Consider the following 19,412-nt stretch of genomic DNA (forward strand, 5'->3'; position numbering starts at 1 on the left):
TTCACACAATTGCTGACATTATGGAGATTTTCATAGGTTTGACGATAATTCATTCCATAGCTACTTCCTGATCAGAATAACAAACGAAAACATGCCTGCGTTTCTCGAAACAGGCAGTAATTGCATTCAAACTTGTTTCCTAATAGTAACCAGGATGTTGACACGGGAAAAAACGTCTTTTGTAATCAGAATGTCTGTATTGATGAATAGCAACCGCGATGCCAGTCTGAGATTCACGAGGCTGTTTATCTTTTTACGAAGCGATTGAATTAAAATGTAAAGATTGATTCGGTGTACATGGCTCGGGGAAGTCTCGCGAGACATCTTACTGCATCGAGTTAAAATTGTCAATACCAAGGAAGGAACTTTCTCTCTCTTGACGTATCTGTACAATCGGAACCGTAATGATTTGTGCATTTTACTGGGAAATCTGTGTGTATCATCACATGATTTATCATCCTTGATATGGATTTAGTATAAATGCGGAAATAAATGTGGCTGTATTTCTTTCAGATAAACTAACTGTGCAGTTTGATTAAGTGTTCAGGGCATTTTGGCTGCAGGGACTATTTTAGGTCCGGACATAAATGGGTCCTGAAATGGACCATGGGTCTAAGTCTATGTGACAATATGTAAAACTGGCCGAAATGATGGCCTTTTCGCCTGCCAGATCATAAATTTAATGTCTTCATTTGGCCTACAAATAATGCCATTAAATGTAATTCAGATTTAGTGTAATATTTGAGGTAAGTGAAGCACGGTGCATTTTAGAATTGTTTTCGGGGCAATAGAACTGATATTGTTTTCATCATATGGCTCCCATTCGGGATGAAGGCAAGAGAAACATTTGCTTCAAATCTTGAAGCGATCTATTTCTGGAGATCTGCCATAATGATGTTGTTATGGTACTAGCTATATGTTTACGAAGCGAGAGCGGTTATAAATGGGTTAATTAAATAGTTTTTTATAACAATTATTATAAGAAAGCCGCCTTAGCAAGGCGAATGGTTGTTTATAGGAAACGTTTATATTGTGATATTACAATGTCCGTATGTGCTTTACAAGATATGTCTATACCGTTGAAATTGATGTTTCGTTACTGAAACATCCCGACGATGAAGTCTTCCACATCTCCATCATCCTGAACATTTATTATGCAGCAATGGACGTTCGTAACAATCTTGAAGAAATCCATCCATATCATCTTCCCTTCGGCATCCCATTTTCCCCAAAGACGCATTCTTACTTCAAAGGAAAAATTCAGCCATCTTTGTACGAAGAAAGCCTCATCTGTCTGGCAACCCGACATGCACTGCTCCTTCCGGTGCCTCGCTTTGACATATTCTCTGGCTACAACAGCGTCACCGCTGTGCTATTTAGGATTGAGTGGCAGGATGATGAACAGGGCTAATGTACGTCCTCCATCTTAAAGGAGGTCGGTCACACGAAACAGACACACGATGACTGTGATGCGCAGAAGAAATTGCTTGTGTTGACCGTTGTGAAAGCAATCGTGCCCTCGGAACCTGACACTTTGTTTTTTGGGTAGACAGTACGTCTTTCTGTAGATCAATTTAATCACTCACTGAATATTGTATTGCTAGGTTGCCTTGACATGGCAAGGTACACAGCGATGTGTACAGTTTCCGCTTTTTATAAGGGTCACATCTCGTTGATACGGCCACGCATGAAATCACTAGTGAGTGAGTATGGTTTTACGCCGCTTTTAGCAATATTCCAGCAATATCACGGCAAGTACGCCAGAAATGGGCTTCTACCCATGTGAGGAAGCGAACCCGGGTCTTCGGCGTGACTAGCGAACGCTTTTACCACTAGACAACCCTACCGTCCCTAAAGTCACTAGTAGCAACCGGCTTGACACATTGACACAGTGTCAACAGGGTCACGTGGTAATAAAGACTTAAAGGTAGACATCAAGCTTACTTTCCAAGTGCAGTAAACATATTCCGAAAACGAGGCTCATAATCGTACTATTTTAGTTTTTCTTCACTTGTGTCTAAACTAATAGTCATAAAAGTGGTGTCATAAGCAGAAAATACAATTCAGTTGTACCGCATTAAGGCCAAATGTTACTTTGAGTATTGGGGGGTGTGTGTGTGTGGGGTGTGTGTGTGGGGGGGGGGGGGGGGGGGGGGCGGTCGGGTAGCCTATTGGTTAAAGCGTTCGCTCGTTCGAAGACCCGGGTTCGATTCCCGACATTGGTACAATGTGTGAAGCCCATTTCTGCAACTCAATTCTATTAAATATGAAGCTGTACCATAACGGAAATCGGTGGTTACAGCCTGTATTCAACCCGTGAAGATCCGTGGTAGAAAAGGTCTTCAGCAACCCATGCTAGCCGCAAAAGGCGACTATGCTTGTCATAAGAGGCGACTAACGGGATCAGGTGGTCAGGCTCGCTGACTTAGTTGATACACGTCATCGTATCCAAATTACGTGGATCATGATGTTTATCACTGGATTGTCTAGTCCAGATGGAATATTGTTGAGTGCGGCGTTAAACAACAAACAAACACACAAAACATTCTGTATTCATAAAATAATGAGGGAAAGCTTCAAAATAGTATTACATCATTTATCAGATGAATACGACAAGCGCATGTTCTCAAAAAGTTTCTCTATTGGGTAAATGCATTCTAGATTGTATATTGCTTTTGACGTGAACTCTGGATTGGTATTAAAGATGTAAAGCACCCTGTACAATGAACCTCCCATCCTTTGCGTTTTTTGTATACTTGTTTCGTTTGCTTCAATAGTCTTGAATGACACGAGCAATATTGCTAAGTGCATATTTCTCAGTCGTCACAGTATCAGTTTTCCAGTCCATCGGTTGTTGAAACATCAATAGAAGGTGAGGCCAGTTTGGACAAGAGTGCGTTCAGGTCAATAATTCATCTTTATGATGGAATTAATAATTCATAATTGAGACGGACAAAGAGATTTTTATACTTCTAAAATAAGCAATGTTGCCAAATGATATTGGAAAGAGTGATGTGCTCAAAGACTTCGTTGATGTTGAAGATGTTCTGTGGATGAAGAATATGCCACTTTCAAACAATCAGGTCGGATTATACTTGTCACATGCTGTGGACGCGTGTCTCATAAATTGTCGTTTTTTGCTCTCCTGGCCTCTCACTCCTTATAACCAGCCTCTTGCTCTTGGAACATTGAACGGTGCGCTGCTCTTATAGATGTTGACATTGCGATGCTGATTGTTTGTTTGTTGGGTTTTTTATAATCGTGCGATATGACGGCAGCCTGTATATAACCGAGTCTGGACCGCACAATCCAGTGATTGATATGAGCAACAATCCACGCTGTCGGAGTGCTATGACACTCAATCAACCAAATCACCGAGCCTGATAACCACTATCACCTTACTATGTCAACTATGGAACTTCTACCGCATCCTTTTCCACCGTCATACTGTTATAATCAGATGCTTTATTCATTAAGTGCGCTAAATGATAATAATCCGGTATCATCATAATAATCATTACCCCATGCACCAATTATCATCACCATCACCAATTCACAATAACCACTACCGACATTTGCATATCATATTGTCATCACCACCATCATCACAGCAACACTATGTTTGTGAAGTGTGTGTGTGTGTGTGTGTGTGTGTGTGTGTGTGTGTGTGTGTGTGTGTGAGTGTGTGTGTGTGTGTGTGTGTGTGTGTGTGTGTGTGTGTGTGTGTGTGTGTGTGTGTGTGTGTGTATGTGTGTGTGTGCATGTGTGTATATGTATGTATGTGTATGTGTGTGTATATGTGTGTATATGTGTGTATGTATGTGTGTGTATGTATGTATGTATGTATGTATGTATGTATGTATGTATGTATGTATGTATGTATGTATGTATATGTGTGTGTATGTATGTATGTAAAAAAGACGTTAATATACACGTTTATTCAGTACAGGACGTTTACAGTCGTCTAAATACATGTATAAGATATGGAACATGAGGAGGCTCATGAGGAACATGAGAAGACACAGGAGGAGAACATGAGGAACATGAGTGAATAATAAGCTGAAGGACCTGCAATAGTTTCGGAACGTGTCTTAGAAGGAAGAAACTATAGATCCTTATTTATTCACGCACACCTACAACACAACATTTCTTTCTGTGCTTTTCACTGATTATTTCCACAAATACGTATTATGAAAACTATTTTCCTTATTTGACATTCGCCATCTTTGCCCAGAGCAGTTGTTTGTTATTGAAATTCTATAAGTGACATCGACTACGTAGATTCTTCAACAGAGGTATGAAACGACCCGGTTTTTTCTATGTCCACAGATGAATGGAAGGGTGATAAAGCACAGCAGAGTGCCAAAAAACAAAACAAAACACGCCGTAAACAAGTCACGTAGACAGTGCATGCATTTCACTCAGTCGTGGTACTCAGCAGAGAGAATAGAGATCATTCGGGGCCACTTCGGTTATGTCTTACATTTACAGCTGCTCGGTATCTATGTTCATGCCATACGGAAGTGTCATTCGGAACTACGTCGACTATATTCGTCTTTCTTGTAGATAGTATGGTATCTCGTTATGGTATCTCCAATGGATGAAGATTGTTCTGTCTACACAATAGCTGTCTATTTCTTCTCGAAGTAATTTTCCACCTCATGAAGAATGGAATTGGGAGATGGGTGCATTTAGTTTTTTTCTCCTCTTTCAATCAATGCCATGTTACGTTCGTACAGGAAGGCTGTGTAAATAAGACATAGAGTTATTTTTGTGCTAACATCCGTCTGTATCGGGTAACTTATGTGAATATAAGTCACTGTGTTCAACTTACTGTCACTACATACGAGGAGCACTACATGAGCGGAAATCACTTCTCAATAAAATGTCACTACGTGTGTTTTTAACGAGCGGTTTTCACTTATGAATACAAAATGAGAATATTTTTCTTTACTTTCCTCTTGTATGTATTCTTTCAACACTGTTAGCCTGTGATTACTATATATGTTTGTGAGGACAAAGTACGATAATGACGAACTATGCCATGTCCATGTTGGTTTATTACTGGCTTTGGTTATAACCAGCTGGTGGAACTAGAATTAAACTGGCCATGGCTGTAGTATATTATAGCTTGTCGTGGACTGTACTATGAGGAATCACGTATAACTAAATTAAAGCGGCAAACACCTTGCCATAAACATAAGGATTATCTGCTGAAAGTCCATTGTACGATTCCGACCATATAATAAGCATGAGTTAATGAATCACAATCAAATAATGGTAATGCCAGCGATAACGCAAGCGATAATTAACAATGATACAAAAGCGACAAAACCTTTTTCATATACAATAGAAATCTCTGCATAAAGCATAATCCTTTCCATATCCAATAGAAATATCGGCATAAAGCAGAACCCTTTCCATATCCATATCCAATAGAAAGCTCTGCATAAAGCATAATCCTTTCCATATCCAATAGAAAGTTCTGCATAAAGCAGATCCTTTTCCATATCCAATAGAAATCTCTGCATAAAGCGAAATGGATACATTTGTGAACAAGCAATATCTTGATAATATTAGTCACGCTCTTTCTTTCTATGAAATCACGTTAATGGTTTGTTTTAGATTTGTGAATAAGTGAGGTTGACGCCAAATTGAACAATATTACAGTACATGTTAGACTGATGTGAGAGGATTCACGCTTGTGTTAGTCGTTACCACTTTGGTGAAATCACTAGCTATGATGCTGGAAACAAAATCAGACCGAAGCTGGGATTCGAACCCTCAGCCATGCACCTCAGGGACCCAACCTAGCACAGCTAATTGATACGACTTAGACATCGGGGCCACTATGTAGTTTGGCTGGAGTACCCACTTCGAATGATATTCCAAAAGGCGGTGACGAAGAGGGTTACTACCAACTGTCGGGCAAAAAAGCATGCACTTTCCAAGAAATATTGTAAACGTTACCAAAAAGTTTCTAGGCTGAAAACAGTCTCCGAGAAAAATACGTTCTTAAGGTCCAAAGCACAGCTGTGATACCCGTATCAAATACATCACGATCGAATATCCATTTCTTGTTTGGTTCATTTGAAACCACCATCAAACATGGGTGTATAGTTTCTTTTGCTCGGCAGTTTATGTTGGCCTCAAGGAAGACGTGGTGTTTCTTTAATGTTTCATCTTGGAATATTTTTGTCCAAAGAAGCTTAAGCCGGTTATCTTTTGTCAAATCGATACTTAATCAACGTGAGTAAGTGATCGAAGCGTATGGCTTTATACGGTATTTACAAGCATAATGGGTCCGTGATGTATATTTAAATTAATTGGACAATGGCATTACACCTCACTGGCGACATAAACTCTCATCTCCTTTTCTAATCAAGGTATCACGTCTCAATAAGCTTACCGGCATGAGAATTTAATTTGATAAATATCACGGCCTTTTAATCTTCTCACCAACTGGAGCTCAGTGTTTGATTTAATGCGAAAGTGACGTCTTCTCCCTGCGACAGCTACTACGCTAATTTAATTGAAGTGAGGTTAATTTGATCTTTCTTTCCCATCTACTCTCATGCCCTTTCCCTGTCTTTAAAACAGATCAATAAGTAAGCTGACAGTAAAATGTCTTGAATATCGCTAAAGGTCGCCATTTTGTTTTTGCCGTGGAGTGACACCTGATCAGCAGTGCCTAAGAGTTCCGACGAATGCTACTGCGCATGACAAAGTAAGATCTCTGAAATCTCCGCAGCAAGTGAAACAGCGTGATATTGCATTGTAATTCATTGGCTGTCGTGACATCGTACAAATGAAATGAAGTTTAGTGAAGGACTGGGGACGCCAGCTGTACATATTAAGCTTTAGTCACAGCCAGCGGCCAGGGCAGTGAAGAGAACACATGCTGCCAAACAATGATGGAATAAATTGCCTTTCATTGACAGATGATGATAGCTTTGTTTTTCGAATATACTTAGGAAAGCATTTTATCAGAGACCATATACCGATATATGGTCTCTGATTTTATTTATAAATAAATAAAATATTTTCCAAGTATATTTGAAAAAGACGGATACAATCTTCTATTCCGTAGTTCCTATATATTGCATAAGAAGTTATCTTCCTTTAAACCCCGTTAATCCAGAAACCCGAGATATGAAAATAATTAATTTACAACGTATCATGATTCGACTGGGAAATGTGCTCATCAGCCTTCAGCATTTATCTATTCAAATTTTGCTTCTTTTGACAATTGTGGTTAAAAGGCTATATGTGATTGTACAATTTAGGAAACCGCTTGTGGTAAGCTTAACGATTGCTAATGATGTCTATGCAACTTGTATTAAGATGGAAACGAATTATATTCACAATATACAACATTGGCCCAAATTACCCATTATTACTTATATATAGACCAGTAGGAGAGTAACAAGGGAACGAGACAGCTAGGCACCACGCATCAAATATAGCTTTTTGTATAGTTCTTGTAATGAACTGTTCAAATTGATGACATACATGTATGAAAAAGCCTGATCTCACGTTAATGTGGCTGATTTGCTAGACCCAGCAGGCAATTAATTCCGGGTTCCAGACGAAGCGAGGGTGACGTCACTGGAAATGTATTGTGGGTCTTTCCGTCTTCACCTTGCGCCATTTCGGGTTTTTCACACGACTTTGGGAACTAAGTTTTCCTTTTACTCTCTCAAATTACACTTATTGCTAGGAAACGGGACACGTTTGATGGCTTAACGATTTTCAGCAGGGTTTGACGAAGTAATGCCTCAGAAAACCGGTATTTTCAAAGCCCATTTAATTTGTCCATTGACGTTAGCGCAAGAAGATGTCACTGCTTCTTATCAAACTATTAATAGATCTATCAGGAGATTATAATATTACTTGTTATAAAGACTAATACTCGGAAACATTTCGAAAAAAGTTGTTAAAAAGCAAACAAAATTATTGAAAATTATCAAATCCCTTTACTAAATTAACTCATTTTAATATTTCTTTCTTATATTTTGCAATACTTATTTAAATTTGATATCGAATTTGCGATATGTTGATTATAGCAAACAAAACACGAAGCTGAAACTGTGTTTTAATTTCATAATAATAGTTCATCTACTTGTCATTTACTGATTGTATATATTGCATATGAAACATGATCAAACTATTCTCCTGTACCAATCCCCCAGGTGCCACTGCCGTGCAGTGTTTTACTGTTAATGTCGTGGTTCATCTTTATGTCTCTTCCTACATAGAGAAACTCGATAGCATAATGGCTTCGACCATAGAGAACACGATATCACGAAATAATTAATGACTTTTTACCAGGTCGTTAGGCCTTTGGCTGAAGATGGTCACGAATTGGTCATTAATTTATTTATTTTCAAATATGGGCGGAAAACAACAGTTCAATTTATATTTTTTACAAAGAATTTATTTTTCGAACAGGAGAAATATATAACTGTAACTGTAATTTAATATGTAATTGGAAATAATTTACAATGTACTCATTCAGGTCAGGTGTGCTTGGGTTAAATATTCATTACAATTTGGGCTAATTTGTAAAATTGGACTTGGATATAAGTATCATTTATTCGGCTTGTGATGCAATACAAAGAGACATTTCCAAAAACATCGTTGTAGATTTGTAAAAATGCTCATGTTGTAAAACATTTTATTCCTGAAAATCCAACTTTTGGTTGATCAATGTTCTTATAATGTTTATGCTTCTACGACTAGAGTCATTATTCTTGTTTTTATTAATTAATGAACAACAGTAATATCCATGCTCATTATCAAGAAGCCATTTGCTTTGCACGAGACAAAGGATTCATTCGATACGGCTCTTCCAAATGCCTTCATTTAGATGATCTATGACATCTGCGTTGACCCTGCAATGAGCATAGCAGATAACGCGTAATGTTTGTCTGGGAAACTGTTGTGTTAAGTGGCTCCTAAGCAGATATATCATACCACACATATCATAGCATTCTCCAAAACAAGCATCACCTATCAACATAGTGTTCAGCCATACTTCCTTAATATGTTTGCGCAGTTTGTATATTTCTGGAAGCAAACCCCCTTTTTTTAGGTTAAACTGATAATGATGGTTGTTCATAGACCTCCCCACGTCCTGAAATGGGTTCCCCATCACTGTTTCCAGCACAAATGTCTATTGTATCCATGTCTGGTGTTCTACTCACATCACCACTTCACTCTAAACAGTAACATATATCTTAATATACTTGCGTCTCTGTCTGCAACCAAGCTACCTATACACGTTGGCCGATGTTAAACACATGGCCTGATGTATCCACCGTATGACAAGCAGACTGTAATTTCCTAAGTATTCTTGCACAGATCCCTTTTATCATTGCTAGGTCAAGGAAGCACCTGTTACGATCGGTTTCACAGACGTTTTGTGGTTATTCGAATGTGACAACATTTTCCCAAACAACAAAAGCGACAATCATTGATGTTTTGGTGCTAGAATGTCGGCTTAATATCGACATACCCAGGTTAGCTTCACGGATCATTAGGATATGTCCTTGTTTGTTTGTTCTTTCAGTTAAAAACGTTTCTCGGACAATAACTTGTACTGAACGCTCTCTTTGTGCTGACACTGTGTTTGAATGCGTCTCCTATTTGATTCTGTACAAAGTGCGTAACGATAGCATTGCTGTGAAGAAATTAACCATTTCTGTAGTTGCACGCATCGACATAATCAATCATACTGTAGGCATATGACATTTTTTCATTTCATTGAAGTTATCGGTTATCGTTCTATGAATCTCTTTCATGCATACAGTTTTATTGCTTTGGGGAATTAAACAGATTTAAACAAATACATTCACATTGATTGTATTAATCATAAAATCAGTTTGGGGTACTCAGAACATGGTCGTATTGTCTAGATCTCGGCGTGATCCATTATGATTGCCACAGCTGACACTTTTTTGCTGAAATGAACCGAATATACTAATGCATGGGAACATAAATCATGCAGTGGGTTACTCTCCTACTTTTATGATGCATGTCGTCAAGTTAAATTTGTTTTTCATATTCACACTCTAGACTTCAGTTTCCAACTTAGATTAATGGTATTCCTGACATGCGTAGGCACCCATTGGCTCCAGCAAGTATATATATTCATATATACAGCCGTTTCAGTTAACCTAATGTTAGAGGGGTACAGTGTATGAGACGTTTCTTCAAAACGGTGCTGATATCATCCTTGCCAGCCCGCTAATGTATTCGGTATGCTAATATAATCTGATGCATTTTGAACATAACAAAGCACTGGGATGGATTTAGATTTATCTATCCGTATCTCGGTTCACTAACTTTGTCATAAAAAATGCAACATGAATTTTTATTGCAAAAGTGGAATGCTGACCACATAAATTGTCCAACAGTGAATATCTTATGGGTCAAAGTACAGGTGTGTATATAACATGACAATTCACTTCATGAAACGGAATGGATCACTGTTTCATTATTGCTGAGCGATGTTTTAGATGCATACGATGACTTAATACATATCACCGACATCAGTTTCAATCGAGTACGCTTTAGATGTGTGTACTAATAACGAAAGAATTACTGGACTGGCTATCAAGAGGAAGGTTGTCTGACTGGCATCGATGGCTAGATATCAAATGCAAGGCTGTTTGACTAGCTAGCAAAGCTGGCTAACACATCGGGGGGGGGGGGGGGGGGGGGGGGTGTATTTGACTGGCATAGCTGGCTAGTGCATCGGTGAGAAAGTTATTTGACTAGCATCTCTTGCTGGCATATCAGTGGGAAGGCTATTTGACTAACTAGCATAGCTGGCTAACACATCAGAGGAAAGGCTATTTGCCTGGCATCGCTGGCTAGCATATCAGAGGAAAGGCTATTTGACTAGCCTAGCTTGCTAGCATATCAGTGGGAAGGTCATTTGACTGGTATCGCTGGCTAGCATATCAGGGGGAAGGTCATTTGTCTAGCATCGCTGGCTAGCGTATCAGTGGGGAGGTCATTTGTCTAGCATCGCTGGCTAGCATATCAGAGGAAAGGCTATTTGACTAGCCTCGCTTGCTAGCATATCAGAGGAAAGGCTATTTGACTAGCCTCGCTTGCTAGCACATTAGAGGGAAGAAAATATATCTCAGTTAGTCAGCTCGTCAAGCCGAATACCCGAGTGAGAGTACAGTGTGTAAATACAAAATCCTTTCCATATTCAGAAGAAATCTCTGCCCAAACCAGTCGATTGTACGATTCCGACTATGTCATGAGCATGTGTCAAATAGGTGTTCGCGAAAAGCCCTTCGCTGTTTAACCCCGCTGTTATATTGTTGGAATAGTGCTGGGGTGACGTAAAACTCAAGGTCACTAAATGTTAACATCAGCTCCCGGGGAGGCTTTCTCTTTCTCATCTAGCCTCATATGATCATACCTATTCGTATACACACACTGCTTATGTGGAATGTCAGCTTACGTGATACCTTAAAGTATTGTTAAACGCTTGACTAAGATCATCAAGTCATTCGCTGTCTATGGTATTTACAATAATAGGTATAGTCTTTCACTTGTATTAATAAGCTCTCCTTTACTGTCCATTTATGTGTTGCAGGTCGAAGAAATGTTAGCCAGTGGAAATGATTGATTTGATAGATGAGTTCTTCTACCTCAACGAAAGCACTTCTGTAATGACGACACCGATGCTTGCATAATGCAGCTATCGAATACAACTCGATCTCACTTTCCCGCCGAGGTCAGTCAGAGTTATATAAAGGGTCCTCACAAAAGCTGAAATGCACCTAAAAATGAGAATGTATAATGCCTTTTTAATCAATTATAGCATTTTGTTCGTGAAATGAAATCATTTCTGCTTCGGATTCATTTGTTCGGGCACCTTAATAGGATTAGCTGACTATCCATTATGGCAATCGATATTGTTAGATATTGGACCATCTTGGTAAGTAGTTATATATAGGGAAGGCAGCCATTGCATGCCTGCTACGTACGTCTGTATGTAGAGCATATGGGGATATACATAAACACACCATGACATGAAAAATTGTATGTATATTTATTTCAACAAAAGTTTTATCATTCATGCTGAACGAGAAAAATGCAAGACGGTTAGTCATGTTTTGAATCTGAGGGTAAGACAGGAATTGTATGGCTGACATTATCAACATGAGGAAGTTAGGGTGTGTGTGTGTGCTTGGTGATAAAAATCTATTTGACCTTGATATTGGTCCCGTATAATATCTCCTGCGGGTCGCCTTATGTGGCTGTGATGATTAAAGCACGCGGGGCGTGTACATTGGGTTGGCTTTAATGGCTGCACACTGGCATACTGACTTTGATATGTTTGAAAGTTGTAACACACCAACAATAACAGCATAAGCAGTCTCTCTACACCAGGGCCCACTAGCACAAAACGATCTTAGCGCTAAGACTATTGTAAGCCTCTGTTAAAGTATGGGTTAAGATTAGCGCTAAGATCGCTTTGTGCAAATGGGCCCAGAGCATATACAATGTATTTTAAAAACAATCACTCCAGCTACCGCGGCCTTAGTCCTGCGCCTTGACTGTGGAATTTATATTTTTTATATTTTTTTCTTAAAATCCTAGGCAAGTCTAGATCAAACTAACCAATTCTAGTTTGCTTAATTCCACATATGAAAACCGCAGAAGAGGAAAGATTTCGAAGAAAAAATAATATAATTATCTTAAAGACGTGTTTTCATTGACTATGTGTTAGTCTACCGCGGCCTGTACTCATCCCCTGTGAAATTATGAGATTTTATGGGTTCCTTTCTAGAATTATTTTATGTAATCTTATATATATATAAAACATTATAACGGAGACTATGTGTTGGTATACATGTGCTCCAGCCGCAGGAAGTAAACATAGTTGATGAAAAACCATCAGTAATAAAATATGTGCACAGTATTTGCAGCAGTAAATAGTACCAGATGCCAAAGTCATACACACATAATTGGATCAACCGGAATGGTGTTGATCATAGTAATGGCTGCAACATCAACAACAGCTCTAGACGCGCCAACGGTAGTTGGGAAAAGTTGTTTGATCAAAGTTAGAGCATGCGAGACCTCGGTAAAGCTTTCAACAAGTTTTATGGTAGACATGCGAAGGGCATTTCCAAATTTGACGTCTCAATGACTATAATGATGTTCGATGCAGTTCCCTATTTTAACTTGTACCATATGTTCAGGTGAACAATTGACTTCCATTTGCATGTGTTTGTGACGGGTGCCTGAGGTGCAGTAGGATGCGCTCACATTTTCGAGAACACCAGGTATCATCACTATTTGGTAGTGATTCTTTGATACATCCTTATGTTTGTTTGTTAGTTTTTTAACGAGGCACAAACCCTAGCCAGCCGATCCCGGTAGTCGCCCCTAACGACAAGCACTGGATGCTGAAGACCCATTCAAGCCCGGATCTTCACGGGTAACATGCTTATCAATAGTCGGAATCATACAATGGACGATGCTTTTAGTATAGATTTTTTTATGATAATGGAAATGTTTTTTATCGCTTTTATTAACATCTACAGCAGCTGTGGGAATAGCAATAGTGGTAGTGGTAACATCAACAGCAGCTGTTGAGGTAGGAATAGTGGTAGTGGTAACATCAACAGCAGCTGTAGAAGTAGCAATAGTGGTCATGGTAACATCAACAGCAGCTGTGGAAGTAGCAATAGTGGTAGTGGTAACATCAACAGCAGCTGTGGAAGTAGCAATAGTGGTCATGGTAACATCAACAGCAGCTGTGGAAGTAGCAATAGTGGTAGTGGTAACATCAACAGCAGCTGTGGAAGTAGCAATAGTGGTAGTGGTAACATCAACAGCAGCTGTGGAAGTAGCAATAGTGGTAGTGGTAACATCAACAGCAGCTGTGGAAGTAGCAATAGTGGTAGTGGTAACATCAACAGCAGCTGTGGAAGTAGCAATAGTGGTCATGGTAACATCAACAGCAGCTGTGGAAGTAACAATAGTGGTAATAGCAGAAGCTGTGGTAGTTTCAACTGCCAAAAATAATACGTCCATCATCGAACACAGATATGGGGCAAGGTACCTTGATTATCGAAAACCTGTAAAATGATGTCACATGACGTCAAAGTTAACTTTCTATCACACAAATTCAACCTGTTTTGAAGCAGGACGTGATTACCAAAGTACGACAGTGATACGTGGTGGTGAGGTGAAATTGGGTTTAACGTCGCGTCCAAGATTATTGCACTTATATAGCGACGTGCATACACGTATGTTGCTACTTGTACTAGTTCTTGTTTTAGCCCCTTAATGCCGAGCGTCAGACAGGGTAACAACAAGTACCATATTTTAACGTCTTTTGGTATGACGCGGCCGGGGATCGAACCCGGACCTTCCGCTCTCCGGGCGGACGCTCTACCATTAGACCACTGAGGCGGTCACTACACTGATAACATGTTTATCATATTGTTTCAGTGCAGACTGATATATCATGGTGGCATCAACGTTATCTCAAAAAAACATAAACTACCTGATCTTAGTGGGCGGTATACCTCACAGGCGTATTGCTGTAATAATTATATTAACTTAAACACAACACCTATTACCACAATGTTCGAGCCCTTTTCCGGAGAGAGAGGTCTGTGACGGCAATAAAGTACTCTACCGCTGACAGTTATGCCCTTATGTCATTGACACTGCTGGCAAGCTAAGATTGTGGACAAGTGTCACAGTAACTTGTCCCTTCGCTGTTAGACCATCACATGTTTATCAGATAAGTTTATTATTATGACTGAGATTAGTTGAATTGTGAAGGACTCGACGCTTCCCTATCACCTTCTTTGCCAAGCCGGTTTGACCCTGGGTCTGAGTTTATCTCGGCTTCAACACGCGGACACAATACATCGGCTTTTCCTCAAGCAGCTATACCTAGCTTTTTGCTTGACGGATTTAGCGAGGAGGATCTAGGCAAAGGATGTATACGCAGGCTTTCCCAAGGTAAGACGCTTGCTGCTTTTGTTTCTTTTAGGTCTGCGACAACCACGTGGAACCCATGCATTGACGGATGTTTACTCTGTGGGAACTGGTGTTTAGATATACGACTGTGTGACGTAACGTCTTTGTCGGGCCATTTAAACTTTTACTGCAGAACCAAAGCTTGTTAGGAGAATGCATTGCCCTTGGTCGCTCCTTGGTAGTGGGGTTTTGGCACGTGGTGAAAGGCCAAGGTGTTAAGAGGGATATAGCGTATCTATTTATAAACAAGCATTGATTGGGTTGTTGGTAACTTATACCATTCTACATTGTACCTCTCACAGAGATGTGGTATTCTAACCCGATGAAAAGACATACGAAGAGATATTATCTCTGTTAATATCAATGGGATTGGTTTCAGCATCTGCCTTTACCGTGCAACCATAGAAACTTGCACGTGTTATATCTTCTAGCATGGGTTCTCCGAGAGCTCTACATATTATAGATGATGAAAACCGCTTGGAATGTATAATTGGTAAATGTGTGTAGAAATGAATGTTAAATGTCTATGTGAAACTTTATGAATGGACATATAAGAATCATTGTACAAACCATTGGAGATTTCATGTTAGAATTGGTCCCCAACAACCTATACCAGTCGGAAGAGTTATCTAACTGTTTGTTTGTTGTTTAACTCCGCACTCAGCAATATCTCAGCTATATGACGTCGCTCTGTAAATAATCGATTCTGGATCAGACAATATTGTGCTTGACACCATGAGCATCAATCTTTGCATTTGGGATACGATGACATACACCAATAAAGTCGACTAACATCACCACCCGGTGCGACAAGCATGGGTTGTTGAAGACCAATTCTGACCTGGATCTTTATAGGTCTTGACATGAATCGGATGGTCGGGCTATAACTTAGTTGATTGCGTGTCATTGTACCCGACGGCGTGGGTGGTTATTCATTATATCAATCACTGGGCTGTCTGGCCTTGACTCGATTATTAGCCATACGGTTGGAGAATTGCTGCGTGCAGTGTTAAACAACTAAACAAACACAACATACTCTTAATATCGTGGTCTGATAACTGTGGCGTTGAAAGTACACACTCAAGTGTTCAGAACACAATAAATTGTGTGGATTGTTTTTGTCAGACTAATAATAACCATTGTTTGACCTGTATCCACACGTTTATTGAATGTGTTGGTATAACATTATAACCATATGCCATTGACGGTGTGTACAGGCCAGTGTTAACATTAATCACCATCTTGATTGGCTGTGCGATACAGATAATCACTCTCTGGCACCTGTGACATTTCCCGTAGTGCTGCACGTCGGCTTCCCGCCCAGGTGAGGATTAATGCTGAAAGGTAGTCACTACATTATGGAGTTGCTGACAGCGTTAATCGACAACGCCGAACAGGACTAGGTTCTGCATCGGTTGCTTGACCTTTCGCACTGCGCAACCGAGGCGAAGGGCCATTAAAAGTGTCACTTCCGGTCCACGCTATTATGGCGACTGTGATGGATAATAACTGAATACGATCACGAGGCCTCGTGGTGCAAACCACACATGGACAGAAGCTGCTAATTACCCGATGGCGATAACAATGTCGTCAGGATATAATTAACAACAGTGGTCGCGCACATTCACGGAATAATGTAATCAAATATATTGAACGTACGCTAGTTACACTGACCGCATCGGGTGACAAGTGGCTCATAAACACGTCCGGGGTTGAGACTAATAGTTGTTGGTCGATTGGGACCAAGGCGGCCAATAATGTAGCTGATTGAAGACTCATATTTTCTTGCGTTGTCGTGTTTTAGATGATGTTCATGTTTAACACGCTTTGTACTTTTTGAGACTTGTTGCTTCATTCTAGACGCAAGACGCATGGCATCTTGAGTGTAATATCTTCTTCTCGCGTGCAGTCACAGATCCATTCGTAGAGAACATATTTCAATTCACATCAGCCCATCCTATATTGTTTAAATATTAAAAAAACAAGATTGATGTTTCCACCTACATGTACAGTGCTCTCTTTAAATTACCCTTTTTGTTTGTAGCTGGAACTAATAAATACATTCTTCATTTATTTCAAAGGATTTATTTTTTACTTTTTGAATATTGACTTGCCTTTGTATGTGTTTGTTACGCGAGGCCCCGGCGGGCAGGATACTCTAACCTTTTCGCGAACACCTGTATTTGATAGTGATTCGTAAACACATGCGTACTGTCGGAAGCGTCCAATTGACTCTGCTTTTTGCAGAGATTTCTTATGATTATGGAAAGGGATTTGTCGTTTGTATTATAAGTTCCAACGAAATATTCCATTTTTATCAAACCAATGTAAATACAGTAGCGTCTAGCTAAGGCGTTGGATAAATGGAAATTATGTGGCATTTGTATCGTTATTAGACCATATTACCTATAAGAAATGTGCACGTGGTTACATGTCTTACATGGTGTATTGTAATAATGCCGTTTGAACTAACTCTCTCGTTGTATTTGAATTCTATAGTCAAGTGGATACAATGTGACAAGCCCATTTCTAGATTCCCCCGCCGTGATATTGCTTGAATATTGCTGTAAGCGGCGTTAAACCATACTCACTCATTCACTGTAGTCAAGACCTCGTAAGGCCCTTGTGGAGATTCTGGGTGAGAATAGGTCCCCATTACATCGCCCTTGTGGGTATTCTGGGTGAGAATAGGTCCCCATTACACCGCACTTGTTGGTATTCTGGGTGAGAATAGGTCCCCATTACATCGCCCTTGTGGGTATTCTGGGTGAGAATAGGTCCCCATTACACCGCCCTTGTGGGTATTCTGGGTGAGAATAGGTCCCCATTACATCGCCCTTGTGGGTATTCTGGGTGAGAATAGGTCCCCATTACACCGCCCTTGTGGGTATTCTGGGTGAGAATAGGTCCCCATTACATCGCCCTTGTGGGTATTCTGGTTGAGAATAGGTCCCCATTACACCGCCCTTGTCATACAACCCCATTAAAATGGCCACCGGGAGGTTTGGCTTCTGTGACGTGGCTCTTTGTGTGTCAACGTGCCCCGATGGCATGTGTTGGTGTTCATGCTATCCACCACTGGCTTGTCCTGTGAAAACTGGGTGATTTACGGCCGCTCTTGCTGGATATTGTGACTGCTGCGTGAAACAACATCCGCATTCCCCAGTCTGGAGTATTTCATAACGTTCTGCCACGTACAGCTGTGGAGGTATTAAATTATATATTTAAGTTTTACGAAAATATTCATTCTCATTTCGACAGGCTTTGAATGTACCTTATCTCATCAACCTTCACGAACGCTATCTGAATTAATTGTTCTGAAGCATTCACGTTAGTTTTATCGTCTTACTTTAATTATTAGTACGTTTTCCAACGATTAATATTTTTGTGGCACTTTTGAACTCATTTACAAAAAAAACCAATGCAACTCTGTGACTTCATACCACGTCATGCTATATTAACACTGGCACATTTATGCCAGGGCACGATTCGGTTTGAAGGACTAGGTCAGTTGAATGCGTAATCACCTCTGCTCATGTCAGAAATCAATAGACTGGAGCCCAGTCTATGGGCCATCTAAAAACTGGATAGGTCACATTCAGACCTTGCTTAATCAGCATGTATTTCCACCTAGACGGCTTGAACAAGAATCTCTTATTGATAGTATGATAATGAAGGCTTGTAGCCACTGAAGTGTTTCACAGATCATGACAGCGCTACCATTGCAACATCCTGCTATCCTTGCAGCACTTTTATATTTCTTAAGGATTGAAATTAGTTTTGTTTTCAGGGATTCTTGAAGTGATTCGCAGGACGTCTATGAGGGGCGCCGATCCACTGACTACTTCTCTGACAATTCCATGTCATCTTCATCCTCCTAGAAATATGCATTTATTTAACCAGTCGTGAAACGTTTTTACCATTTTCATTATCTCATGTCCATTTGACAGAGAGCAGATTTATCTTCCATAAAACAGATTTTTGTGATAAAGATGAAATGATACTGTAGTCATGGTAACTGTGGCGAAAGCCTGAATCTTATGATGTTTCAGTGTCTTTTTGATGTCCCTCGAAGAACTATGTCTACATGCAGTATGTCCACAGTTCCAATCACGCAAAGGTGTTTACATTTCTGTTATTCAGTGTAATGTCTTTAATGATTGCGTTAGAACTAGATACATGTTGATACATATAACTGCCATCGCGTCGCGTGGTATGACTCAAGAACGGCTCACTGATAGTACAAATGTCAAAGTCTATCGTGTGTATGGCGTCAGGTGTTCATATTCTTAAAAAAATGTGATTTGAGAAGAATTAGTCACTTCTAATAATCCAGTTAGATTACTCATAGTCTAAAACTGATACGTCATAATAATTAAGAG

General features: G+C 39.8%; 1 protein-coding gene across 18 annotated transcripts in view; it reads left to right on the plus strand.

Moving 5' to 3' along the window:
* LOC124126522 (CUGBP Elav-like family member 2) overlaps positions 1-19,412 on the plus strand; it is a 232,324-nt gene that overhangs the window by 122,031 nt on the left and 90,881 nt on the right. Inside the window, exon 1 of one of the 18 annotated variants that reach the window (XM_046490077.2) lies at positions 14,733-15,012. The exons of the other annotated variants lie outside the window; for them this stretch is intronic. Coding sequence (XP_046346033.1) covers positions 14,990-15,012 — 23 coding nt within the window. The 5' untranslated portion in view covers positions 14,733-14,989. Of the gene's footprint in view, positions 1-14,732; positions 15,013-19,412 lie in introns of those variants that run through there. 18 annotated transcript variants of the gene reach the window in all.

The sequence above is a fragment of the Haliotis rufescens genome, unplaced genomic scaffold, assembly GCF_023055435.1.
Source record: "Haliotis rufescens isolate VD_foot unplaced genomic scaffold, xgHalRufe1.0.p SCAF_5, whole genome shotgun sequence".
Taxonomy (NCBI): Eukaryota; Metazoa; Mollusca; class Gastropoda; order Lepetellida; family Haliotidae; genus Haliotis; species Haliotis rufescens.